Below are 24,555 nucleotides of genomic sequence, written 5' to 3' on the forward strand. Positions count from 1 at the left end.
CACCACGAGGGCCTCTCCACAGGCTACCTGAATGTCAGATTCCCCCAAAGGAGACGAACCAAGAGAGAGATGGAAGCTGCCACGTGTTGTGTAACTTGCTCCCAGTAGTCATACTGTTGTTTTTACCACGTTCTGTTTGTTAGAAGCAAATCATTAAGTATAGGCCCTGCTCAAGGGAGAAGGTAGGTCCCTAATTTGTTGTAAAGAATTTGTGCTCATTATTTTGAACTAACCATTGCATGTGGGTCTTCACATTCTGCTGTGAATGCTGTCTGATCTCTGGCTCTAGAGTGATTTTTTAAGACTTAACTTTGGGGTCAGATCTAAAGAGGAAGCATGTGTCTGCCTAGAACATGGATTCTCAGAAATTAAAGCATTTTGTGTTGAGTGTTTTTAGGCTCAATGGCAGCTCTGAGAAAGTAGATGGAGAAAGAGGGTTCCAAAAGCACACCCAGGAAGATTAAGGTCTGCAGATGGCATGACATCTAGGAAAGGCCCCAGTGACAGCCCAGTGATTTTCTCCTGAAATGGATCAGGTTGGGAAAAGTCCTTGAACTCAGGCCATTAGCTAAGCTGGGAGCAGGCAGATGAAAATGGGTTCTGGGCTCCAAATTCTGTCTCCATTTCAACACAGAACAGGTTGTAATATCCCTGAGCTCAAATCTGGGAACTTCAGAATTCTGGAGCCCCAGTTAGCAAAAGGAAGAGTTTGGCTGCTTAAAAATAACCCCACAACAGAAAAGGGCCATGTTTTGTGTCAGTCCGTCGTGGGAAGGTTCCCTGAAGAGGTAACACAGAGGCCTGCGCCGAATTTTTTCTTGGGAGAATTTAGCAGAGCAGTAGGAGAGTAAACATTTACCCTAGCTTGGGGTGTGCTCTCCTCCATCTGGGAAGATGACCCTTAACTTAGGCCAGCCAGTGCGGGAGGGACCCCAGGGAGGAAAATTAACTAGGCATGGTGTGCTGGGCCAGCCACGCAGAAGCCGGGTCAGTGGCCGCAACCTGTCTTCCTTGCGGACATACCCATGTACCAGTCTGAAGTGTATCCCCCCTCACCTGCCCACACTGGCACGGCACCGAGAAAGATGTCTGTACCAAATACACACACACACACACACACACACACACACTCATAAAATATGTTAACCTTTATCTTAACTTTGTCACTGGAGATGTTAGCATTACTCAACCCAACAGCAGTTTTGGCTGTTTTATTTTTAACCACTGGCAACTTGTTTCAAGAAAAAGACACTGTCGTCAACAAGAGACACTGGTTCACCGTTAGGAAATTATTAACATTACAGTTTTCCAGTGGGATCTCAGGTACTCCCAGGGAACAGTTAAGCCTCCAGTAAGTACTTCCTACTCTTACGTCAAACACGTTAGCACACACCGTCTGCCTCGGACATGGGCAAGAACACCCGTGCGTGCCGCTCCCTTTCACAAAGCTTTGCTTTTGCCCCAGACATTGTGGAAACTCCTTGCTGAGGACACTCACTTGCACGGCCCTCCTCGCACCAAAGGAGCACCCAGCACCCCGTCTCGGCACCCCAGGGCTTAGTTACCTAAAAACGCCAGGCTCCTTTGCATGGTATCAAGATGGGCTCCCACCATGGGTGTTCCGAAGACCGGGCTCCTGGTTTTGCACAGAGTTCCAGAAGAAGGCAAACAAGGTGGTTTTGGCATTGCTGCCCGCCTCCCTGCATCGAGTGTCCAGAACTCCCGGGAGGGGCACTCTGAGGAACCCCCGCCTGAGGTGTGGGAGTCTCTGTCCACTTGCAAACCACTTCTATCTCCCCGTGTAGCCCACCTCACGATGTCCATGTCCACGGGACTCAGGACAATGGGGTTCTGGAGGAAACAGCCACCTGAACGTTCGTGGTACTAGTTAAGGCCTTGATGGGAGCAGTAGTGAGAAATGCCGGGAGCCTCAGACGCAGAGTGAGCATCAGGCCCCAGCCCTCTTTGGTAGGCTGTGGCCAGTGTCATAAGGCCCTTTACTGTGAGCTCTGGACCTACTGACTCTGAGTACTACTCACTGAAACCCTGGGCTCCCAAATGAGTTCACAGACACTCAAGTGTCATTACGGTGTCTGCAAAGGGGACTCTACTGAGACAGAGAAAACCGAGGGACGTCTTCTGTTGAAGAAGGCAGCGCTCCCCCTGCGGGTGGGGGAGCCGCTCCTGCCCTCCAGCCTGGCTCACAGCAGGTTCACCCCGTGCTTCAGCAGCTTCTGCTTGGCTTTGCCCGGGAGGCTGAAGGCACCGTCCTGCGGGCTGGGGAAGCCAGAGCTCCGTGCCGCCGCAGCCAGCTGCTGGAAGTAGGTCTCCTGGGCCGGGCTACAACACGCGTACACCGCAGTGGAGGCATTCCTGCGGGGAGAGAGGGCACAGATGACCGTCCCTGTGCCACCTGTGCAGGCCTTTGCCCCCAGGGACCTCGAAGGGCGCTGCGGGGGCCCTGCAACTCCAAATGCCACCATTCGGGCTTTGATATCTGCACTTGAGGTCCAGCGTCCGTGCCCGTCACCATCTCTCTTTCCTTTCCACTCCCGGGATGCTGCGACTATGTGTGGTGGCCCTGGCCACAGAGCCCGAAGGGGGCATGGCAGCGGCATGGGTGCACGGATGGGTGCACGTTGTGCTGACAAGACAGCCTCATACAGCATCACGCAGCAGAGGGGTGACCCCATGGGACAAACAGGGCCCTGATAGCATGGGGCTGGGTGATGCCACCAGGCTGCCAAGCACAGACTGTCCACGGAGGGCGGCTGGACGAGTGAAGGGAATATGGGCAGAGGAGTGGGATATGACATAAAGTGACAGGAAACCTATTGCAGAAACAGAAGGAGGGATAAAGGTCCTGTGCAAAGGAGGACCCATGAGGGAAGAAGTTACTCCAGGGCCAGGCAACCAGCTGGTTCCTTGATCCTGCTGGCCTCGGACTACTGCTCCACTGGGCCTGTTTCCCCAAATCTACTAAGAGAGGGTAGAGTCAGGAACCACAAGGGCCCCCCTCACTGGGATCTCTGCTTCCAGGCGAGGAGGAAGGAGAGTCCCATCCTCCTCTAGCTTCTCCCTGGGAGCCCAAGGGACCAGAAGGGCCTCCCTGGCCCAGGTGTTTTGTGCCACTCCCGGGACCAGCAGAAAGAGTCAGAAGCATGTCACAACAGCCACGGAGAGGGGGCTCCACGTGGTCACAAGCATGAGCTAGAGTCCCACACACCAAGGAGCTGATCCCAGCCATGTGGCTCCCGAGCTGTGTGCCCCTGGTCAGTGACTCATCCTTTCAGTCCCAGCGCTAAGTCCCACATCTGTAAAATGGATAGAACAATAGTGAATCCCATCCCTGAGATTTTTTAAGAGACAAGACGAGTCAAATAGATATAAATTGCTTAGCGCGTGGTAAGGGATTAAGAAACTGTGGCTGCTGCTTCTATTACTATTAAAAAAAGCCATGATCCCAACACTAAAACCCTCTCTTCTCCAAGGAAGGTGGAGTACCACAGGGCTGCGAGGAGGTTGACAGATCTCAGGCTGACATTTCACTTATTTCCATCCTCTCAAAACAGAACCCCCCACACCCCAGCACAACTGGTTCCCATACCTGTGATAGGACACGTTCATCTAGGTTGCCAGCCTGGGGCAGCTCAGACTTAAAGCTGGAGACGGCACATTTTTATGGAAAGATACACTGAAGTATTGGCCAGAGATGGTGCTGGGCCACAGAGATGCCCGAAACCCCATGTGCAGGGCATTGGCACAGCATCACTGTGATGGCTGAGGCCCCAGGGTATGTCTGTGGGAGTCCAGAGCCCACACCCCTCCATTTCGACTGCCCTCCCCCACCCCCTTGAGCTGGAAATGTGTGAACAGAATGTGTACATTAGAGTCAGAGAGACTCAGGTTCAAATCCTGGCTCTGTCCTTTAATCAGACTGTGACACTGGGACAAGCCACTTATCCTGTTTGTGCCTCAATATCCTCCTCTGTATCATGAGAACAAAAACATGCACCGGTCCAAATTATCCCAAGGACTGAGTGGGATAACAAACACAGGGCACACCCTTCCCTCTTGACCCTCTCACTTGCCTGATTCTCTCCTATGGTTTCATAAGAGAAGCATACAGGGAGAAAAAGTAGAATTCAGTTGGTTAAATACCAAATGATACTAATTTATAGCTCTGTACCTTCTGATAGAGAGATGCTTAGGATATATAATAAAGTTAAAAAAGGAACTTCTAAAACAGTACATTAGTGTGATCCTACTTTTTAGAAAAAAAAGATTAAAATAACGAAAATACAATCTCTTTTTTCTAAGCAAAAAAGAAAACCCCACAACAACAACAAAACCTGGAGTAAGAGACACCAGACTAACCGATCTTTTGGGTGTGACAGGTGAGGGGAAGCAAGCCTTTTACTTCCTAGATTCGTGCCAGTCTGACTGCTTCTGTGAGCACGTGACCATATTAGTGGGCAGCAATGGCACTCGGGCATCGCTTTCGCAAGAGACAGAGGTCCCGTGAAAGGAGGTGATGGTGGGCAGGGGACTGGATGAATGTTCTTCATTTCGTTATGAATAAGACTGTGGCCCAGACTCCTGGAAAGGCTGCTCTGGGTGCAGGACTTCAGGAGTGACCGGGGTGGGGGGAAACTCACCTAACAGTCATCTCGTACAGCGCGGGCAGCTGGGCAAAGTCTGAGTGCATGAGGCTGACGGCCCGGAGGAAGCGGCGGTCCTGGGAGGTGGCCGCCTGTGGCAGGTTTGCTTCCGGAAGAGGACACAGAAGTTGTGGATGGCAGACTCCTCCCCTGCCAGCACTATACATTGGGAGAGCAGTGCAGGGGGGACTCGGGGCCCTTCAGCTGCCACCATGTGACAGACTGCACGATGTCCCGGAGAATGAGCAACACCGGTTTCTGCCCATGAACACCAACATTTCGAGGCAGACCTTCTCACAGATATTTGAACATGTGTGTGCTTCTCTCAAAATGTTGGAGAAACAACCAAAAAGACAAAATGGGTAAGGAAATGTTTGCCAGGCGAATTCTAAACTCAGTGGGAGCTGACTCCCAAGCGAGAGAGCAGCATCCTATGGGCAGGCCACGACTCTGGGCATAGCAGCAACCCCGGGGGCGCTGGCCCCGAGTCCTCACCCCCACCCCCGGCCCCGTGCGCCTCTCCTTACTGGTTAGCACATTCTGGATGCAGTCATAATGCGTGAAGTTGTACATCCTGCTGGGGGAGGCAGCCACATCTTTGGGAAGCGTCTCCTTCAGGTGGACCTCCAGCCCGTTCAGGGACGCCAGGCTACTGTGGTACTGCAAAGGAACGGCCGGGTTAACCTCAGTGGGCTGGGGCCTCAGTAATAACAACCCAGAGAAAACCTGCATGGCCATGTGATCAGCAGAAAGGACCCTGACTGGTATTTCTACCTGTTTTTGGAGAAGTACTAATTTCTGCCCTATATTCTTCTTCTTTTTCTCTTTTCTTTTTTTTTTTTAAAGATTTACTTGAGAGAGGAGAGAGCATGTGAACATGGGGAGTGGAAGGGCAGGAGAGAGAATCTTAAGCAGGCTCCACATCCAGTGCAGAGCCCCACACAAGACATGATCTTACAACTCTAAGATGACCCCCTGAGTCAGACACATAACTGACTGAGCCACCCAGGTGCCCCTCCCACTTTTATGTTCTAATGCTTTCTTAAATTGTAGAAAAGTCAGGGGTGCCTGGGTGGCTCAGTTGGTTAAGTGTCTGCTTTTGGCTCAGGTCGTGATTGCGGGGTCTTGGGATCCAGCCCTGTGTTAGGTTCCCAGCTCGGCGAGAAGCCTGCTTCTCCCTCTCTCACTCCCTCTGCCTGTGTTCCTTCTCTCACTGTGTCTCTTTCTGTCAAAGAAACAAATAAAATCTTTTAAAAATAAATAAACTGTAAAAAAATCATAAAACAGAGGTGAACAGAAAAGCTGAGAAAGAAGAAAGCGAAGTTCCGATTTCAGTATCCATAGGTACCGTGTGACTGGAACACAGCCACGATGTCTATCTACATATTATCTACAGCAGTGGAGCCGGGTAATTGTAGAGTGGAAAAACATGCGCCAAGTGTTCCTTTACATTACAAGTCTGCCAAGCCCTGAAACAGACTAGCACACATGTGATCCTCACAACAGCCCCAGGAGACACGAAGCTGGGGCTAATTCCTGGCTCCTTCAGCTTCTAGTCAGCGGTAAAGCAAGTGGCTTGAATGTCAGCGTGTGCCATAGCGTGTAGAAGTGATACAGTGACATACCTTCACCCAAAGTGCTAGTTTCACGGGGGGAGAGGTACATTTTCATGAAGAATTTTACACTGATACCCTGGCACTAACCTCAGGCCTCATCTGCTGTATACCAAGCGCTCAAAAGTCCTACTGTAGCAGTGAATAATTGATCTGATCCCTGGATTTGAAGGTCAGTGAGATTATCTTGGGTTTTGAGCAGGGAAGAATCAGTGGCTCTATGCTGCCCCCTGGTGTGAGCATACTTGGGTAACCTCTCCGAGCTGCTCCCCTCTCTCCCCCAACCCCTTTCCACCCAGCTCCCTGCCCCAACCCTCAGCAAACATAAAAGGGGTGGCAGTTCATTCACTAAAAAAGATGGGTTTGTGGTGTGTAAAATGATCAAGGAATCCTTTCCAAGTGGGGTGCGGGGGGGCCTTACTGTCCTATCAGAACTGTGGTTTACCATTCTGCAGCGGACCTGCTTTTCTCGACAGCAGCCAAAGGTCTGGAGGGAAATCAGGTCAAGCATTTGTATGCAGTTCCAGGACAAAAAGGCAATAAAAGAGCTCTCCCAATTATAAAACAGACAGCCTTCAGGCCTGATCAATAAAGGCAGCTCTCAAATCAGCAAGCTGATCAAAGCTAGTTACTCCCCACTCTTTTTAGAAAAGAGTTTTTCTTCTTCATTACACCGCATCCCTTTTCTGGGGCCCACCTCACACCAGACCCTCCTTTGTATGAAAGCCCATGGAGGCCACTGTCCTGACACAGAGGGGCCCTATGGGACAAACCAAGGGGTCTGGATCAGTGGGGGAGCAGACGGGCAGGGGCAGGAAGACGGGGAACAAGCCAGGATTCTGGACCCTCCGCTTTATCTTCTTCCTGGTAAAACAGGAGTTATGGTGCCTCCCCCTGTGCTGCTTTCAGTCTTGGCTGAAATAGCAGATATCAAGGCCTTAGAAGCCACTGAATTGAGTACATTTTAATTTTCTTCCTTCCTCAGGAGGAGTCTATGCTATTTTTTCTTTTTGGGGGGAGAGAGGGCGGGGGGAACATAAAGATAGCATATCCAACTTCATGGCATCCAAATGCTGGGCCTTCAGAATAACCTGTCCGCAGCTTGGCACCAAGCAGAAGAGGACACGGGTACCAAGGTATCGTCAGTGAGACGACAGACCCAGCACAGCACTCAGGGGCCCTGGGGTGCTGGTGGAAGGGGGAGGGTCAGTCCCTCCCAGCTGCGGTGGAAGAGGGTGCAGGAAACAACCCAACCACCACCGGGTGCCGTGCGGGCTATGGAAAGGGAAGATAAACAAGCAGGCCTGGAGAGGAGTAGGCTCAGCACAGAGGAAGCTGCCTTCCCTCATCTGTGCTCCAAAGGGACTGGCTCGCTTACCAAGCCCTGCATGCTAATAAGACCGCCTTAGAATAATACAGATTTACGAAGAGAAACAAGGCAAGCCCCAGGACACTATCTGCCCTGCAGCTGTTTCAACTTGCTGTTCTTCCTGCTCCCACTTCCAGGCTAACCAGGCGAGGCTGTTACTATAGCAACTGGAGCTTAGTGCCAGTGTGGGCTCCAAGAAGGTCAGTTCACTGCTCTGTGTGGAAGAGGCTGGAATGATTTAAGAGGAGCCTTCTGGATGGCGCCTGGGTGGCTCAGTGGGTTAAGCCTCTGCCTTGGGCTCGGGTCATGATCTCAGGGTCCTGGGATTGAGCCCCGTATGGGGCTCTCTGCCAGCAGGGAGCCTGCTTCCCCCTCTCTCTCTGCCTGCCTCTCTGCCTGCTTGTGATCTCTTTCTCTGTCAAATAAATAAATAAATCTTTAAAAAAAAAAAAAAAAAAAAAAAGAGGAGCCTTCTGGAGCCCGTTAGCATTTTAGATGTCTCAGGACCGCTAGGAAGGAGCTTTAGATCCCCTTGGTTCAGTGGGGGGGAAGCATAATAGCCTTCTGGAATAGTCCCCACCCAGACTCCAGCTGACACAGGACCTACAGCTGCCCAGGCTGGGAGGGGAGACCACCAGCGTTGGTGGCAGGGGTGGCGGCATGACCCTGGCTGTGCTCCCCATCTTTACCTGTATGATCATGCACGCACTGCACCTGAAGGGCAGGGCCGGCCAGCACCCCAACCCAGCATCCCACCCTGCACTCCGGGAAAACAGAAGTGGGGAAGGGTTAGGGGACTGAGCTTGTGGGACGCCTCTATCCCCAGCACTGTGCTCTACGCTGGACTCACTCACCCCTGCCAAACCCGGAGTGTAGGCAACACCATCATCCACACCGTGTACAGCAGGTGGGGATGACCCACGAGGTCTTACAGCCCTACGCAGTGCTACAAGGGGGGCCCCTGCACGCCTGTCCCCACTCCTGGGAGGCAGGTCTGCACACACTTACCACCTCCTCGATGGCGACATCGTCGCCCAGCAGCGGCTCCTCGGCCAGCAGGGACAGCACCAGCCCGTTAACACTGTGGGTGTAGAGCGTCATTGGCACAAGGCCCATACAGGATGCTGGGGTTGACCTGGGGTCCTTTCTGTCTGCAGGGGAACCGCTGTCATCCTGAGACTCTGCCAAGTCTAAGCTGCTGGGTGCTGAGCAGTTGTCGTGAACCCCAACACATTCCAGGCCCTGTTCCCTCATGGGCAGCATGGTTCCTCTCTGCCTCAAGTCTGAGCAAGGCCAAGACCGAGGCCTGCTCGTCCTTCTGGACAAGTGGTCTTCCCTGGGAAAGGGGGCTTGGCTGCTGTCCTCTGGGAGGTCATCGTGCTGTTTCAGGGCTCCATTCTGGCTGAACATCTCAGGAGTGGATGGAGAGAGGAGGCTGCTGAAGGCCATGACCACAGGCAGGGCGTCAGGTGGCTCGGGTTCCCGGTCACCAGAGATGCTAACAAATTCCTCAAAGCAAGGACCACCACCATCTGGGGCACACATACTTGGGAAGGCAAAATAACCCGAGGATGCTCCTGTTTCCTGAGCTTCTGGAATGTGGATGGCAGACAAGTCTGGTTCCTCCTCCCCGCAGCTAAGATGAAATTCCTTTGCCAAGGAGCAGCCAAGACCGGGACCCTCGTCCCTGGCAAGGCTGTGCAGGTTTGCAGGCCTGACCTCCTCCAGATCATGGCCAGGCAAGTGCCCGTTCTCCCCACTGCCATCTGGCCAGGCTCCATCAGGACACGCAGACTCAGGAGTGGCTGCCAACATCCAGGCCATGGCTTCCACGTGGCCAGTGGTCTTGTCTGTCGGGGCAACGGTGCTCTGAGGGCATGGAGGCTGCCGGGCTGGGTGCTCCTGGAGTCTGGCTGGTGCTGCAGTAGGGCTGGCAACAAGGCAGACATGAAGGAGAGGCGCCCAGCCAAACACAAGGCAGGTGCCCTTCCCCGGAGAATACTGAAGCACTGCTTCCATAAAAAGCAGGGCCACTGGTGACAAGTGGGTGCCCGAGGCCACAGAGCCAAAGACGCCTTGGTGGTTAAACCACAGGAGTAAAAGGAAGGCACCGTCTGGCCCTCAGAGCTTCACAAGGTGCTACCAGATCACCTGCTGGAGACAGTAGGGCCCACAGTGTGAGAGACGGCCTCCCCCATGTGCAAGTCCGCTCTGAGTTAGGCCCTGGACTGGAGGCTGTATGTATACTATTTCCAATTGTGACACTGAGCCCATGAAGTAGGTTTATCACGGGGTCTCTTTTACAGATGAAAACCCTACAGCTCTGGCGGGGAACGGACTTGCCCAAGGTCACAGAACTGATGTGCGACTGATCTGGAACCTGAAACCCACACCCATTGTCATGATGCCAGCCACCTGTTATCTACGTGCTCAAGTCCCAGATGCCCCTTTCATGGCAGAGCGCGGAGAAGATGGCATATGGAAGGCTGGGCTGTCTGGGGGCTTGTGTGGACACACCCATGGGAGGGAGTCCCTCCATTACGGTCCACAAGGAACCCCGGCCACTCTGGTACCTGGCTGACTGCTCCCTTGGGAATTCATGGAGACTGGTGGCCTCCTCTTTGGTCAGGAACACAGGCAAGATCTGGACATTCGGGGGGAGCGCTGCTCCTAGAATCACGAAGCAACACAGACAGGGCTCAGCTCTGGGCCAGGGAAGATGGAAGGGGAGTCACTGCTCTTGGGGGATGTAGCCAACCCAACGCCAACTGAGAGCAGCGCTCTGACACACTCCTCAGCCCAGAACAAAATACACAAAACTGCAGCTACAGTTTTTTTGCCCAGCGAGGAAGGACCCCTCATGGGCAGCTTTACTTCTTGCTGTGGAGAAAGGTGACTTTGGGGGGAAGAAAATCTAGCAGCACTTAAAAAAAACAAAAACAAAAAACAAAAAACAAAAACCAGATCAAAGCTGTAAGAAAGCACTTCCAACTGACAACAGGGATCTGCCCTAACTTGAGCTTCAAAATAAAACAAAATAACCCTCTCGGGGACACCTCCATATCCCGCAGAAGGTCTTTGTGGCCGCTGTCATTTATCTTAGTCCCTCCTAACCAGGATCATAACAATGAATGACAGAGCATCTGAAAACAGGGATTTAAAAGGTACGCCTAAAATCATAAGCCTTACGATCAGGATTCTCGGACGGCTAACTTCGTTCTTAAGGTTCTCGTCTGTTCTCCTAATCTATGAACAGATGAGCTAACCCATGGGACTGCGTGGCTTCTCCTGTGACTTGTGTAGGGGACAGGCAGCACAGAAGACCCCGTTCTCAAGATGCAGTGAGACACCTTGCCACTCACCCTGTTCCTGTGGGCCACCCCCTCCTGCAGGTCTTCTCTGCAAATAAACACACACAGAAGTTGGCGCTGGGGACCGCTTTCTCCTCCCGACCCGATCATCAGGACTGCGCTGTGCCATCTGTTCGTGAAACGCAGCCAGGCCCAGCGTGCTGGCCCCCACCGCATGCCAGCAGCCAAGCAGATGGAACAGAAGCTGCCTCAAGCTGCTTGCTCACCACCACGGCCGGGGTCAGGTGAGAACCTGCGTCCTGCACAGGCAGCAGCCACACACACACACACCCCCCGCCCCGCCCAATGCGCATCAGGCTTCATGCTCTGATTGCTGTTTCCCTTCTCTGGGAAGGAAAGTGAGGATTCCTGTTACCCTTTTACGCCTCCAGAGAACGCATCTGTCACCATATCCCCGCACCTGCCCCAGCTCTGGCGTGGAACGCACGCACATTCCACCGCGACAGATTTATGTGAACCCCATGTCATGTTCCTTGCTCAGTTCTCCCTCTCAAATAAACAAAAAGAATATGAAAAAAAAAAAAAAAAGATCTTGGGGAGTTTCAACTGGCAAAGCCCTTGATGAAGGGTACTCTGGTCATTTCTACTGAACTTCAAAATGTCCAAATCCTCTGACCTGCCTTGTACCAATATGCATAAATGCCCCATGACCCTTGCGATAAAGGATCTGACCTAAACCAAAGGCTATGGGAGAGCTCTTGGGCTTATTCGGCTTCACTGTCAAGGTGACCATCCTAATTTTCTCCCAAATTACGAATTTTTTCAAAAGAGCTTCCCAGACAATTCAACCAGAGGTTCCAAAATAACCCAGAAGAACAAAACAAAAACTAAAGACTGCTCTAGCCATCATGGCTTTCACTCCTATGAAACGATGCAGCTTCCTTTCTTTTTTTAGTGGCTTTTTAAAAAACTCGTATTTTAAGTTATATAATTTTACTCTATATAATTCCCTCCTCTCCCCCCCAAATCACATATAATCCCTTCACCCACAAGCTAATACTGTTAACCTGAAGCCTATTTTCCTTTATGCTTATGCATTTTTTAAAATACTCTGAGATCACATTATATAAAATTCTATTTTTTTGGCTTAAAAACAGACACTGTGGACAAAGCATCCCAGCAGGGGAAGGGGTCTTTCCAATACCTGGTGCCGAGACGCAGCTGGCTGAATCAGGACCTTGGCCATGAGGGAGGGTGGGAGCTGGGTGCTAACAATCCTAGGTCATAGGAACAAACACGCCATGAGACAAAATATATCACACGACTCTGGATTGGAAAGATTCTAACACCCTAACCGGTGAGGATCTTGTGGGGTAGGGGAAGGCACCTGGGTGGCTCGGGCTGTTGAGCATCTGCCTCCAGTTCAGGTCATGACCGCAGGGTCCTGGGACTGAACCCCATGTCACGTTCCCTGCTCAGTTCTCCCTCTCAAATAAATAAATATAATATTTAAAAAAAAAAAAGATCTTGGGGAGTTTCAACTGGCAAAGCCCTTGATGAAGGGTACTCTGGCCATTCCTACTGAACTTCAAAATGTCCAAATCCTCTGACCTACCTTGTACTAAGATGCATGATGAAGAATACTGACTACAGAAAAAATGGCAAAATTACTACAAAAATGGGGAAATCGCTAAATGTCCATTGACTAGAGAGTAGTTGAGGAAATCATGGCACAGCTGTAACATCAAAGGTGTGTGGTGATTCTAAGAATGAAGCAGATCAGCATGGGCTGATGGAGAAATTTCCGTGCGACACACTGAGGAGCCCTAGGATCCCATTTATGGATGCGGCAAAAATAAACAGAAGCAATGTCCGCTGATGTGCTGGAAACACCGGGAAAAGCAAAGGATGCTCATCCACCTACTGACAGGGGCTCTGCGCTCAGAGAAACTTGGGAACTGTGCTCCGTGTGTTTCTGTCTTGATTCTTTTTTTTTTCCCACAAGGAGGCTCTGTTCATATGTTAGGTGTATGTAAGGAGGAGGGGTGCCTGGGTGGCTCAGTGGGTTAAAGCATCTGCCTTTGGCTCAGGTTATAATCCCAGGGTCCTGGTATGGAGCCCCGTGTCAGGCTCTCTGCTCAGCAAGAAGCCTGCTTCCTTCTTGCCTACTTGTGATCTCTGTTAAATAAATAAATAAAATCTTAAAAAAAAAAAAAAACACTATGTAAGGAATGTGACATGAGGAAAATATGCTTGAAGCCATGCCACCAGTGAGCCTGGAGGCGCCACCAGCAGGTTCAGAACCATCATCATGAGCAAAGGGGAAAGGAATGATGGTGCACTGTGCCGAGGGCCACTGGGAAGCAGGACCTGGGTTAGGTCCTTCTAGGTCTGCCCTCTCATTTCATTCTTTTCTGGTAGAGAAAACTCAGCAAGCAACCTGCCCAGGGTCACATGGCCGGGAAAGCGAGGCCAGGACTGGAAACCCAGCCCATCAGGCCCCTGGAACTTCTCCAATCACACATTCATCTAGTTGTCAGAAAGCTCTGGACACAAGCAGTGAGCAGACCCCATGAGGAGCGCCGCCTTGAACAATGCATGGAGGGGCTTTTCCAATGCCCTCCAACTACACAAAGAGGTGGGCTGAGAGCTCAGAGGCAAGCAAGGGACAGACCCAGCTGGCAGGAGCCTGAGCAGAAGCAGGTACGGCCGTTCTGCTGCTAGGCAAGGCTGGCTGCACAAGTGTAGCGGAAGGGGGGCACGCATGGCAGGCGTCCACACCCCTTTGCCTACAGTGCTGGCCGCTGGCCACCCAGGGGTACCCTGTGCTGAGACTTCCGTGGGTCTCTCTACAGCTGCCTTTTATATTCCTAACCCTCTTCTGGACACAACTGTCCATTTCCCGGCTCTGCTAAAACACACGTATGTCCCCTAGGTCAAATCGAAATGACCTGCTGTTTGCCAAAACAGCCCTCTTAGAACTGGCCAGAGACAGAGCTTCCCCTTCCCACCCAGTGCTGTGACCTGGAGGTGGCTGGGAGAGTCCTGCAGCAGGGGCATGGAGTGCAGGAGAGGGCTCTGGCATCACTCACAGTCCCTTATAGAGGACACAGCCGGCGAGAATGTGAGGTGAGCGCTGGCAGGTCTGCAGGATGAGCGCTGCCTTCAGCAACAACAGGGGCTCCACCTGTGCGAGGGGAGAAGCACAGCCCCGAGTGAGCATACTTGTCATGAGCCAAGGTAGAAAGGTGTGGGGGTGAGGGGGCCTCTATGGAACAGAGGCGCAGGTCCTAAGCCAAAACGGGGGAAAAGCAGAAGGTGACATGTGGTAAGATCTGTGTCACGTCTTGGGCCTGCATTCCACTTCTTTCTGCCCAGAGCTGTGGAAGATGCAAAATGCCAAGTTCTTGGAATGGGGCGGCTTCTGCTGATGCATGAAGGTGCAGCAAACAGGGCACATGGCCACTCATAGGGAGAAAGGTAGGTCTCTGCTTAGGAGACCCTGACTCGATGCTGAGACCAGGAGGCAGAGGACAGGAGAGCCTATCCCTCAAACACAACCCTCCCCCTGTCCGCCGCTCTCCTCCGTCTGAAGCCCAAATCCCACAGCCATAGAGCACACTTCGTGTGATCTCATGACTCTGTCCCTTACCAGCAAATGAAAACATCACAGTCTCTCACTCAGAGAGACTCCTCTGTACCAAGATCCTTGTAAGGAGTCTGTTACCTACAAGTTCCTAAAAATACCAGAGAAGGATCTGGACCTGGTCAAGAGTTGCCAGCAGCCTCCTTCCTATTTGCTGCAGCAGCCAGAACTTGCACCATCCCCGTCGGAGCTCCGTGCCAGTGGAGCCAGCTTTGGAGCTGACGCTCCTCTCTCACATCCTCGAGACAGTGCCCGGTCCCAGCCAGCCATTCTGTGACGCTCTGGGGCCCACTTCGAACACTTCTCCAACAGGAGCCAGGAAAACCCGCCCCCATTTCTAGCCGGAGTCGGGCTCTGTGAAGGCAGAGTCACGACGCCACATCCCTGTTGAAAAGACCCTCTTAGCTACTGCAGTGAGACGTGACCCACGCACCTCCTGGGGCGCTGGGGGCACAGGCAGTCGGTTCTTAAGGGGCACAGCCTGGCATCTCTCTTTGGCCCTTGACAACGACAATGTGCTGTTCACCGAGATCAAGGCCACTGAGCAACAGGGAGTGTGGGGGGTCAGACCAGACACACAAGCAGCCTACGCATCACTGAATGCCAGTGGCCTATGGAACGGCTCTGCAACAAAATGCTCCCAAGTACTCTCCCCTGGACACAGAGAGACCTTGTTTTTAAAATGTTACCACCGGGCTTTTTTGATGTTGAGAATACAAGGCAATCATGGAATATCCTTATCAAGAGAGACAGGGACCTTCAGATGCCCAAGTTCCACACTTCTGGGACACTAGCGAAATAACACTACCCTCTATGGACTACTGACTTCATGCCATGTTAAGCACCATGTAAACAGTTGTGGGCTCTGTGACAGCAGTCTGTGGGACAGGCAAGCGGGCTCTACTCCTCTACATGGAATACGTACGAAGGATGAGAGTGTTACCTGAGTCCGGTCCAGGTTCCAGAGGGAACAGAATATCTTGTGCAGATCGCTGGTGTTCCTCAGAATCTGTTCAATGAAGGTGTCCCATTCGGTGCGTAGGTCTTCCTGAGAGTGGTTCTAAAATGGGAACCGCCTGATGTTAGTCTCTGAGATCCCGTGAGACACACCCCTCGGCCAGGCTCCATATGCCTACAAAACTCGGTCCTCACCCAGGACACTGGCCAGACGACGGGGCCTACTTTAAACCTCCTATGTACACGAGACCGCCCCCCCCCCGCCGAGAACTCAGCCACCACAGACCAAGTGCACCGGCTGGGGCCAGTGGTAACCTGCTTTTCCAACAGTCCCAGGGAGGAGGACATGGGAATAGACATTTGCAATGGACGTGACCTATACCACTGGGGAACAAAGGAATCTGAGAGGGGTCTTAAGGCCCCTTGATCTTGTTGCTGGACATGCTGTATTTACACCAAGCATTCCAACAGCTCATGGAATCGTGCTGTGTTCTGGCAACATGGGGTTTGCTGAAGACTCCTCACCACTATCTCCATACCTTGTAAGCCAGAGATACAGGTCCATTGTAAAAGCTGAAGACTCCAATGACCTGATCCAGAAACTGTTTGCAGCTAATGTCAGGGAGCTCCACAGCACAGCCCAGGACCTGGAAGAGGGAAACCAGAAGATGGGCATTTTCCTTTGCTTTGAGTCCAAGCCTGGAAGCTTCAAGAAGGGAACTGGCTGAATCATCACACCATTCTAGAGCCTTGGAACGCTTCTGTGGGGCTGAGTTCCACAGAAGAAAAACATGTGCTTGGTCTGCAAGGAATCTGGCTGTATGTTTTAAGAGCCTGAATAAAGTCTGCTTTCTTTGACTCCGTGATTCCACCTCTAGGAATCTTTCCTGAGGGAATCGCCAGAAACTTAAAGCAACAAAGAAACCCTGGCAGAAAACAAATAAATAAATTCCCTCAGAATGGAAGTTCCACCAGGACCAAGATCTCTGTTTTGTTCACTGATGTAATCCAAGGGTTTACGACTGGCACGTGGTCAGGGCTCACCTCTCCCCTGATTAATCTGTGGACTGAATGTAACTCTGACCATAATCTGCCAGCGTTTCCTCAGAAACTGACACACTGATTCTACAAGAGAGACTTACAAAGGACCTAAAATATCCAAAGTTGTCTTGGAAGAGCACAAAGATGGGGGACTTAGACGATCTGGTTTCAAGACAGTGAGGACTTATACAGGATCTTCCAAGAGATCAACAGAAAAGAAGGGAGTCCAGAAACAGACCCCCTACTGCAATGGTCACCTGATCATCAGCAAAGGAGCCAAAGGAATCCAAGCGGGAGAGTTTTCTCAACCATGGCACTGGAACCACTGGATATCCGTAGGGAAAAAGAGGATCTTTGACCTTTATTTCAAATCAAGCATAAATTTTAATCCAAGATGAGTTACAGACCTAAGTTTAAAAGCTAAAACTATAAAGCTTGCCCAAAAAATGGGAGAACGTCTTCTCCAACAGGGTAGGGAATGGTTTCAGACAGGATACAGAGGGCAGTAACCGTAAGGGATAAAACTGGCAAGTTAGACTTCATTAAAAATAAAAAATTCTGGGGGTGAATGCGACTCTTGATCTCCACGTCATAAGTTTGAGTCCCATGTAGTGTGTAGAGATTACTTAAGTAAATAAATAAGCAAACTTAGAAAAAAATTAAGACATTCTGTTCATCAAAAGCCATCATTAAGAAAACAGATAGGCATGCCACAAACTGGGAGAAAATACCTTTAAAATATATATCTGACAAGGGCACCTGGGTGGCTTAGATGGTTTAGCATTTGCCTTTGGCTCAGATCATGCTGTCCAGGTCCTGGGATCAAGCCCCATGTTGGGCTCCCAGCTTAGCAGGGAGTCTGCTTCTCCCTCTCCCTCTGCCTCTCCCACTGCTTGTGCTCTCTCGGTCTCTGTCTCTCTCAAATGAATAAACAAAATCGTTTAAAAAAATTAAAATATATTAAAAACATTAAAATATATATCTGAGAAATAGTTGACATCCGGGATATAGAAAGAACTCACAAGACTAAGTAAAGAAAGAAAACCTAATTTTAAAAATGGGCAGAAAACCTTTGGACAGACACTTCTAGAAGAGGGACCAGTGGCCATTAATATCCTTAGTCATCAGGGAAATGTAAATGCAAACCACAATGCGGTATCACTACACACCCAGCAGAATGGCTCCAACTGAACAGACGGACAGCATGTGTTGACAAGGACGTGGAAGAACTAAAATTCTCACACATGGTTGGTAGGAGTGCAAAATGGTACAACCACTTTGGGAAAAGGTCTGGCAGTTTCTTATAAAATGAATATACACCCACCCTGTAACCTCGCAAATCTATACCTAGCTATTTACCCACAAGAAATGAAAAGTCATATCCACAACAAGACTCATCTAGGAATGTTCCTAGGGGCCTTATTCTTAACTGCTCCTAACTAGACACGGTTCATGGACCCAGAAATAGGTAAGTCAGTAGACTGCTAGATCCAGACAATGGACATTCAGACGGTGCTGCTGAACAATGAAAAGGAACAACCTGCTGATACATGCCCCATGAGGTCACACGCACGACAGAAGCCTGCGGAGAGGAACACTACACATACTGTGACTCTGTGACTTCTAGAACAGGCAAAACTCATCTGTGCGTGGGAAAAAATCAGAACGATGGCTGCCTGGGTCTCAAGGGTGAGAATTAATGGGACATCAGGGAGCTGCCCAGAGTGATGCTAATATTCGGCATCTCGATGGGGCTCTGTGTCGCATGGAGTGTCATTTGTCCATATGCATTAAATGGTATGCTCAAGATTTGTGTTTCAGTGTATGTAACTCTTACCCCAAGAGAAAAAAAAAAGCACAAACCACTACTGAACTCTAATTAATGTTATGCGCCATGCGGTACTGGGGGTGGGGAGGGGGTGTATACTAGTGTGCGTAATTTTGGCGAGCGCTGAAGATGAAGGGCTGGATGGGGAAATGTGATAAAGTGACTATAATAAGTAGTATATGTAATAAAATGATAATTGCAGAACCTAGGAAGTCTATGTGAGTGTTGACTGTAAAATTCCTTTAACGGTTTGATTCGAGAAAAAATGGTCATCATAAAATGTTAGCAGGCATACCCACAAAGCTGAATATGCCACCTCACACTTAAGCATTCTTTCCCCTCCCAAATCAGTTTTAAATAAGCGTAGGCATGGGACAAGAAGAGCCTAGTGTATATGGTACCATCAGATGTCAATAAATGGTTTTTTAATGGTTCTTTGAAACCTAACATCTATATATCAATGTCTGCAAGTTTCTGGGTCAATGCCCTGTAAGCGTGGAGAATACAGAGAAAAGACAGAGGTTGAAAAGTTGACCTGCATCACAGAGCAGAGAGAATTTCCTCAGGCTGGCTGAAATCTCTCAAAAGCAACGAGAAAGCAGCCATGTGCAACGCAGGACAGGTTAGGAATGTTCTGGAGAGCAATCGGTTATGGTGGCACCTGCAGAGAGGGACCAAGGAAGTGTGGAGAGTACAGCATGTGGCCCCTAGGGGTGCGGCGGGGTTGGGGGGGGGGCGGTTGTCCCAGGCTCCAGAACACCTTGGCAACACAGAACTCATGACTAAGATAGATGACTCACAGTAGAGGTGACCCTGGCAGCACAGGTTCTGTCCGATCAACTTACCCAAAGGTACTCTCCGTCCACCTTTATGGCAAATTTCAGCTTCCGCAGACGGACGAGGGTCGGGGCAGAGGAGGAGATGTCCGAAACACAGCGCACGACGCCCGCAATCTGTCCACAGAGCAACTCCTGCTGGTCAAGCAGGGTCTGTGGGGAAGAGGCAAAGTCCAGGGAGGCGAGCCCAAACTGTCGAACTCACAAGGCATCCCTTTGAGCAGGGGCTGAGGCCACAGCAGAATGCAGCCGGCAGGCCAGATCTGGTCTACTGCCTGAGATGGCCAGGGAGCTAAGTGTTGATTTTGTATATAAGGGCAGAAGCAACAACAAAGAAGACCTTCCATGTCCGGCAAGGCCTCAATATTCACTTTTGGGCCCTTGTCATACAGGACAGAATGTGCGGCCCCCTGCTCAGAAGGACGAACTGCCACGGAACGTCCACAGCCGCGTGCACATGAGGTCTGTGCAGATCTAGGTTTTTGTTCCTAGCACTAGAGGCCCCTGTGTGGTTCTGTACAAGCAGGAGCCATTGGTCCCTATTCAAATGCCCTGTAGAGCGGCCTAGATTTACCCCAACTACCCTACCCAACTGGGAGGGAAGTCATGTGAGCAAATACCTAGACCTCCTGATCACTCTGAGCCTTACCACCCTGCGGGACAGCCGCATATCATAGTGCAACAGAAAATGTACACGCCCCGAGGAAGAAGTCTTCCTTAAAAGAACCGGACTTGAACTTAATCAAGGCTCTAGATCATACTACTAGTGTAAAGGAACTACAGGGGAAGATCTGAAATGACACTGCCTTGAGGAAATGATCAGGCCCATCCAGAGTGTGGGGCCTTCTGACATTCTGCAGCACAAAGGCACAGACTTTGGTAATTCAGAGGGGTGGTGGGGAAAGGGGCTGAGGGGAGGGTGAGAAGTGGTATGTGACAAAAGAAACTGAAGAAAAGAAGCAAATGGAATGTGTAGAATTTGTTTGGATCCTGACTAGCAAGTGGAGAGGGAGGTAAGGAGGAAGGGTGGGAGGAATGGAAGGAGCAAGATCTGATTAGGTAATCTCTAAGACAGGAAGGCAAAATTTGAATACAGATAGTATCACATGATATTAAGGAATTATTGTTACTAATTAATGGGTTCATGAGGATTCATGATACTCTCCTCTCTCCTTTTGCAGACATTTGAATAAAATTGTTTTAGGGGTTTATTATAAAACAGTTTTATTTATTATTGGGTGGCTGAAGTCAGCTGAGCATCTGACTCTTGGTTTCAGTTCAGGTCAGGATCTCAGGATTGTGGGACAGAGTCCTGACCTGGGCTCTAAGCTCACCAGAGAGTCTGCTTGAGATTCTCTCTCTTGCTCTCTGCCCTTCCCCCAGCACACATACACACTCTCTCTTTCTCCAATAAATAAATCTCTTCTTTAAAAAAGTGCTTCAAAAAAACATTAATTTAAAAAGTTTTAAAATTTTAAAAAGCATTTCCAAGGAGCTGATCAAAACCTGGGAGCAAGGGGAGGCGGAGAGAAAATCAGGACAGGAGTAGAGAGCTAGAGAGGATGGAAGGGATGGCTGTCTGGGACTTTCAAGACCAGAACAGCAAGAAATAGTACAACTAAGGATAAGAGAGTAGAAATGTCAAAGCCTGGGTGATGTGAAGAACACTGTCCCACTGTCAACGCTATACTTTTGCAAAGCCTCCACTCTGAGGCAGTAGGACCCCCCACCACCTCCCCAGGGAGTAACCCGCTGGGGTGCTTACCTGAGGGGGGTAGAAATAACAAATGCCAGCTCTTGTCGGATCTCCTTCTTCCTTTACCTTTGAACCATCATATAGGAAGAAATAATTCCACCTGGCAAGAGAACAGAACAGAGCCATGTTTCCTTTCATCCAGGGATCAAGGCATTTTAAAACACAGTTTCCTCTTTCCCAGCGCAAGATGGGCTCATTACTCAGTATGTGAGAACCCTTCTGGTGGCCCCAGAGGAGAAAGAACCCAGCAGCTACAAACAGATAAGAAAAAACATTTCACAAGGGCCATCCAATCAAACTAAAAATATGCCTCTATCCAGCTGTCAGGCCTTTTGGCCAAAAAGACTTAAGAGTAGATGGAGGAGACAGATCACCCAGGGCCCACTCTTGTTTGGGACACAGATCCTTAACCATACAACCAGGGTTTGGTATGCTGTCTCTAAAGGCTCTGATAATAAAACAGGGGTGTCTTTGCTGCCTGCCTACACAGCTGGCGGGCACAATGACCTCCGGAAATATCCCTTGGGCCAGAAATTCATGCATTCATTTAACAAACAGTAAATGAGGCCCGACAGTGTGCTCTCCCTCTGCCAGACCTGGGGCTGTGGTGGTCAAAGGAAGACAGTAAACATATAGTTTCAATGTAGGATAGGGAGTCTATGATGGGAAAATGGGGCTCATGAGAGTTCACAGCAGAGCCCTGAACCCCTCTCTGCCTGGCAAAACCCTAACAACTATGTTAAGAGGAACTCTTGACACGACCCTTCATCAAACTTCTGATTTCCTCCATGCAAAGGCATCTCTCTTCTCAATTTCTATAACCCTCCATTCTTCACAAAGGACTCTTACAGTCTACTCTACAGCGAAGCCACAATTAACTTGTTTTAAGACCACAAAGCAGACTCCCTAAAGGCCAGGCCTGGGTTTCACCTCTCACACCCATTAGGCTAGAGCGTTAAGAAGGAGGAGCTGTGACCACTCTGTCACCCTCCTTCTTCTCCCTGGATCTACACCCTCCCCCTACCACCCTGCCTGGCTCCCACCTTCTCTTCCGGATGACCAGTAAGAACTCGGTTTCTAGTGCAGGACAAGTCCAGATCAAAAAGCCTCAAAAATGAGTCAAACTCCATTCAGAAACTCCAAGGCTGGGCCCTGTTTACCTGCTTCTTACATTCTCTGGGTGAAAGCATCCTCGCTCAGGCACACAAAAGAAAACCAGGATGTCATTTTGAATGACTCCCTCTTTGTGCCTTCCACACACATAACCAACCCTCACCGAGTCCTGCTCATTCTATTTAAACCATGCCTTTGGCTTTCATTCCTCAACGATGTTTGCTGAAGCAACTGACAAGAGACACTTAACCCAGCTGGGGTTGAGAAGGGAACTAAGTTTCAGGAAGACATTATGTAAGAGGCGGACTGGCCAAACCTCTTCTAATGGTGAGACTCCACACTGTAGCCATTTCTTATCTCTTACCGATGAAGCCTATAGTGCCCACACCGCCAACAAAGCCGCTGCATTAACCAACCATGGCCATCTTTTCCGGTCTACCAGCCATGCTCGACTCGCTCCAGCACGGCAAGTTCACAACCCAGCAGCTCTGGAGAGAAATGCTCACATGCTGCATCCGCCTGCTCAGAGAAAAAAATGCCTTTCCCCACCCTCCACCCCCCTTAACGAAATCAAGACAGCCTGGCTGGGGATTTTCAGTTAATCCAAAACATGGGTCCAGCAGCCTGGCAGGAAGTCAGCCACACAGGCCTTTCTACTCACCAGGAGGCTGATGTCGGCTCTGTCGAGGTAGTGGTGGCCATTTACTTGCCTGTCGCCCTCATTCTATTTATTTGGGTTTTCTTGTCTGGGATCGCTTCTTGCGCCCCAGCAGCGACTGTTCCTCCGTGTCCCCGATCCAGGAAATGCAGACGTGAAAGGTTTAAATGTTTTCTGCCACAAATATCACCTGCTTGGTTTTCATTCAGCATGAAAGTGCTACTTCCTTCCCCACAGGCTCTTCGGTGCCATGAATACCTCCACACTTCTTAGAACTCTGGGAGAGAGTATATAATACAGCAAGAGAATTCTATCAGAAAAGTCAAATCCACTAAGCTGGTCCCATGGGCACCAGCATTCTGGCGCTCTGCAGCACAACCTCTACAAAAAGTTCCTGGCCAGGAAAGCCTGCTGGGGGAGATGCATACTGAGGTGGTGTTCTGAAGGGATTTCTAGCTTGTCTAGTTCAAAGCCATTCTGAAGAGTCTTTTCAATGTTGTAAAGCTTCCCGATCAAACATCAGTGCCTTGGTCCTAAAATAAACCACAAGGAATAGATTATTTCAGAAACCCATGAGAGAGCATGTGACCCAGCAGGGTTAGGCAAATAGTATACTTCACAAGGAGTCTTCTAGAAAGTAGAAAAATTGTCTTTCAGAACAAAGAAGAGAGTGCTGTGGGACTTCAAAACAAGTTGCTCAGTCTCTTTGAACAGAAGATTCTGCCGAAGAGAAGATAAAATTAAAGAGCTAGTGTGAAAAAGCTCTGTGTGCCAAGGATAGCTATACAAATAAGGCAGTTGTTGCAGTAATAATGGAACCCAAATTAAGGAACTGTCACCTTGACAGCTCAAAAGTGATCTGAACATGAATTCCACAGCTGGGCAAGTTTTCAAAACAAAACAGGAGTTTAACAAGTGACTTTCAAATTCCAAGAGAACAGACGGTTAAGTATCATGGGATTTCACCGTTAGAAGGGATCCTGGCATCATTTACTCGAATACTTATTTCTTGCACTCTTCAAAAATTGCCTGGTCTCTGGCTTATTCCCATCAGAGCCAGAGGCAGCACATAGTGTTAACTTTATCCCTCCACCAATCAAAAACTGGCTTCCCAGTAACCCCCCCATGCTGATCTGGATTAACACTCCAGGAAAACAAAACAGGGTTTAATTTTTCCACAAGAGAACTCCTTGGTCCCTCCAGAACTGTATTTCTAATACGATTTTGTCCAGCTTGACGTCCCAGAGACAGGGTGTCAAATGCATGCTCACCTTCTGTCATCCTGCTGGGAATACAGTAGCTTTTTAAAGCTCCTTTCCTAGAGAGAAGTACCTAGAGAGGCCCCCACTGACTCTTTGAGGATTGTGAAATCTCTCTTTTCTCAACTTTAGGTATCTTGGAGACAGCAGTCTGAAACCCCCATATCCCTCCTTCCCAGAGGACTGTGCCCTATACCGCCAAGGTCCAGGCTCTTATCTCTGAAAGATCCAGAAAAGGCCAGTAATGTCCCTAGGGTAGGGCAAGTGCTGGGATATGACCAGAGAAGGCTCCAGCAGCCAGGGATTGCAGTTAAGTACCCGAGGGAGCCAAAAAGTGACCAGAAACGGCTTGGAGGCAGGAAGGTGGCGGTGTATGAAGTGGTCTCAGTGAGTCAGCCGGCCAGGAAAATGGACGGTAACCACTGCGATGGGGAACGGGCTAAAGGCACCTGAAGTGTCTGGCCTCAGCTCCGGGGGGGGGGGGGGGGGGGGGGGGGGGGTGGGGGG

General features: G+C 50.1%; 1 protein-coding gene across 2 annotated transcripts in view; it reads right to left on the reverse strand.

Moving 5' to 3' along the window:
• Positions 1-1,196: 1,196 nt before the first annotated feature.
• Positions 1,197-24,555, reverse strand: part of HPS4 (HPS4 biogenesis of lysosomal organelles complex 3 subunit 2) — a 23,748-nt gene continuing 389 nt past the window's right edge. For both annotated transcript variants that reach the window (XM_059408706.1, XM_059408707.1), the window contains exons 2-14: positions 22,793-23,322; positions 21,028-21,118; positions 19,272-19,415; positions 16,097-16,204; positions 15,544-15,660; positions 14,047-14,141; positions 12,159-12,231; positions 11,006-11,042; positions 10,217-10,313; positions 8,652-9,573; positions 5,189-5,321; positions 4,659-4,767; positions 1,197-2,373 (exon numbers count right to left, since the gene is read on the reverse strand). In XM_059408706.1, the coding sequence (XP_059264689.1) occupies positions 2,202-2,373; positions 4,659-4,767; positions 5,189-5,321; positions 8,652-9,573; positions 10,217-10,313; positions 11,006-11,042; positions 12,159-12,231; positions 14,047-14,141; positions 15,544-15,660; positions 16,097-16,204; positions 19,272-19,415; positions 21,028-21,118; positions 22,793-22,833 (2,139 nt within the window). In that variant the 5' untranslated portion in view covers positions 22,834-23,322 and the 3' untranslated portion in view covers positions 1,197-2,201. The remainder of the gene's footprint in view (positions 2,374-4,658; positions 4,768-5,188; positions 5,322-8,651; positions 9,574-10,216; positions 10,314-11,005; positions 11,043-12,158; positions 12,232-14,046; positions 14,142-15,543; positions 15,661-16,096; positions 16,205-19,271; positions 19,416-21,027; positions 21,119-22,792; positions 23,323-24,555) is intronic.

Source organism: Mustela nigripes, chromosome 8 (assembly GCF_022355385.1).
Source record: "Mustela nigripes isolate SB6536 chromosome 8, MUSNIG.SB6536, whole genome shotgun sequence".
NCBI lineage: Eukaryota > Metazoa > Chordata > Mammalia > Carnivora > Mustelidae > Mustela > Mustela nigripes.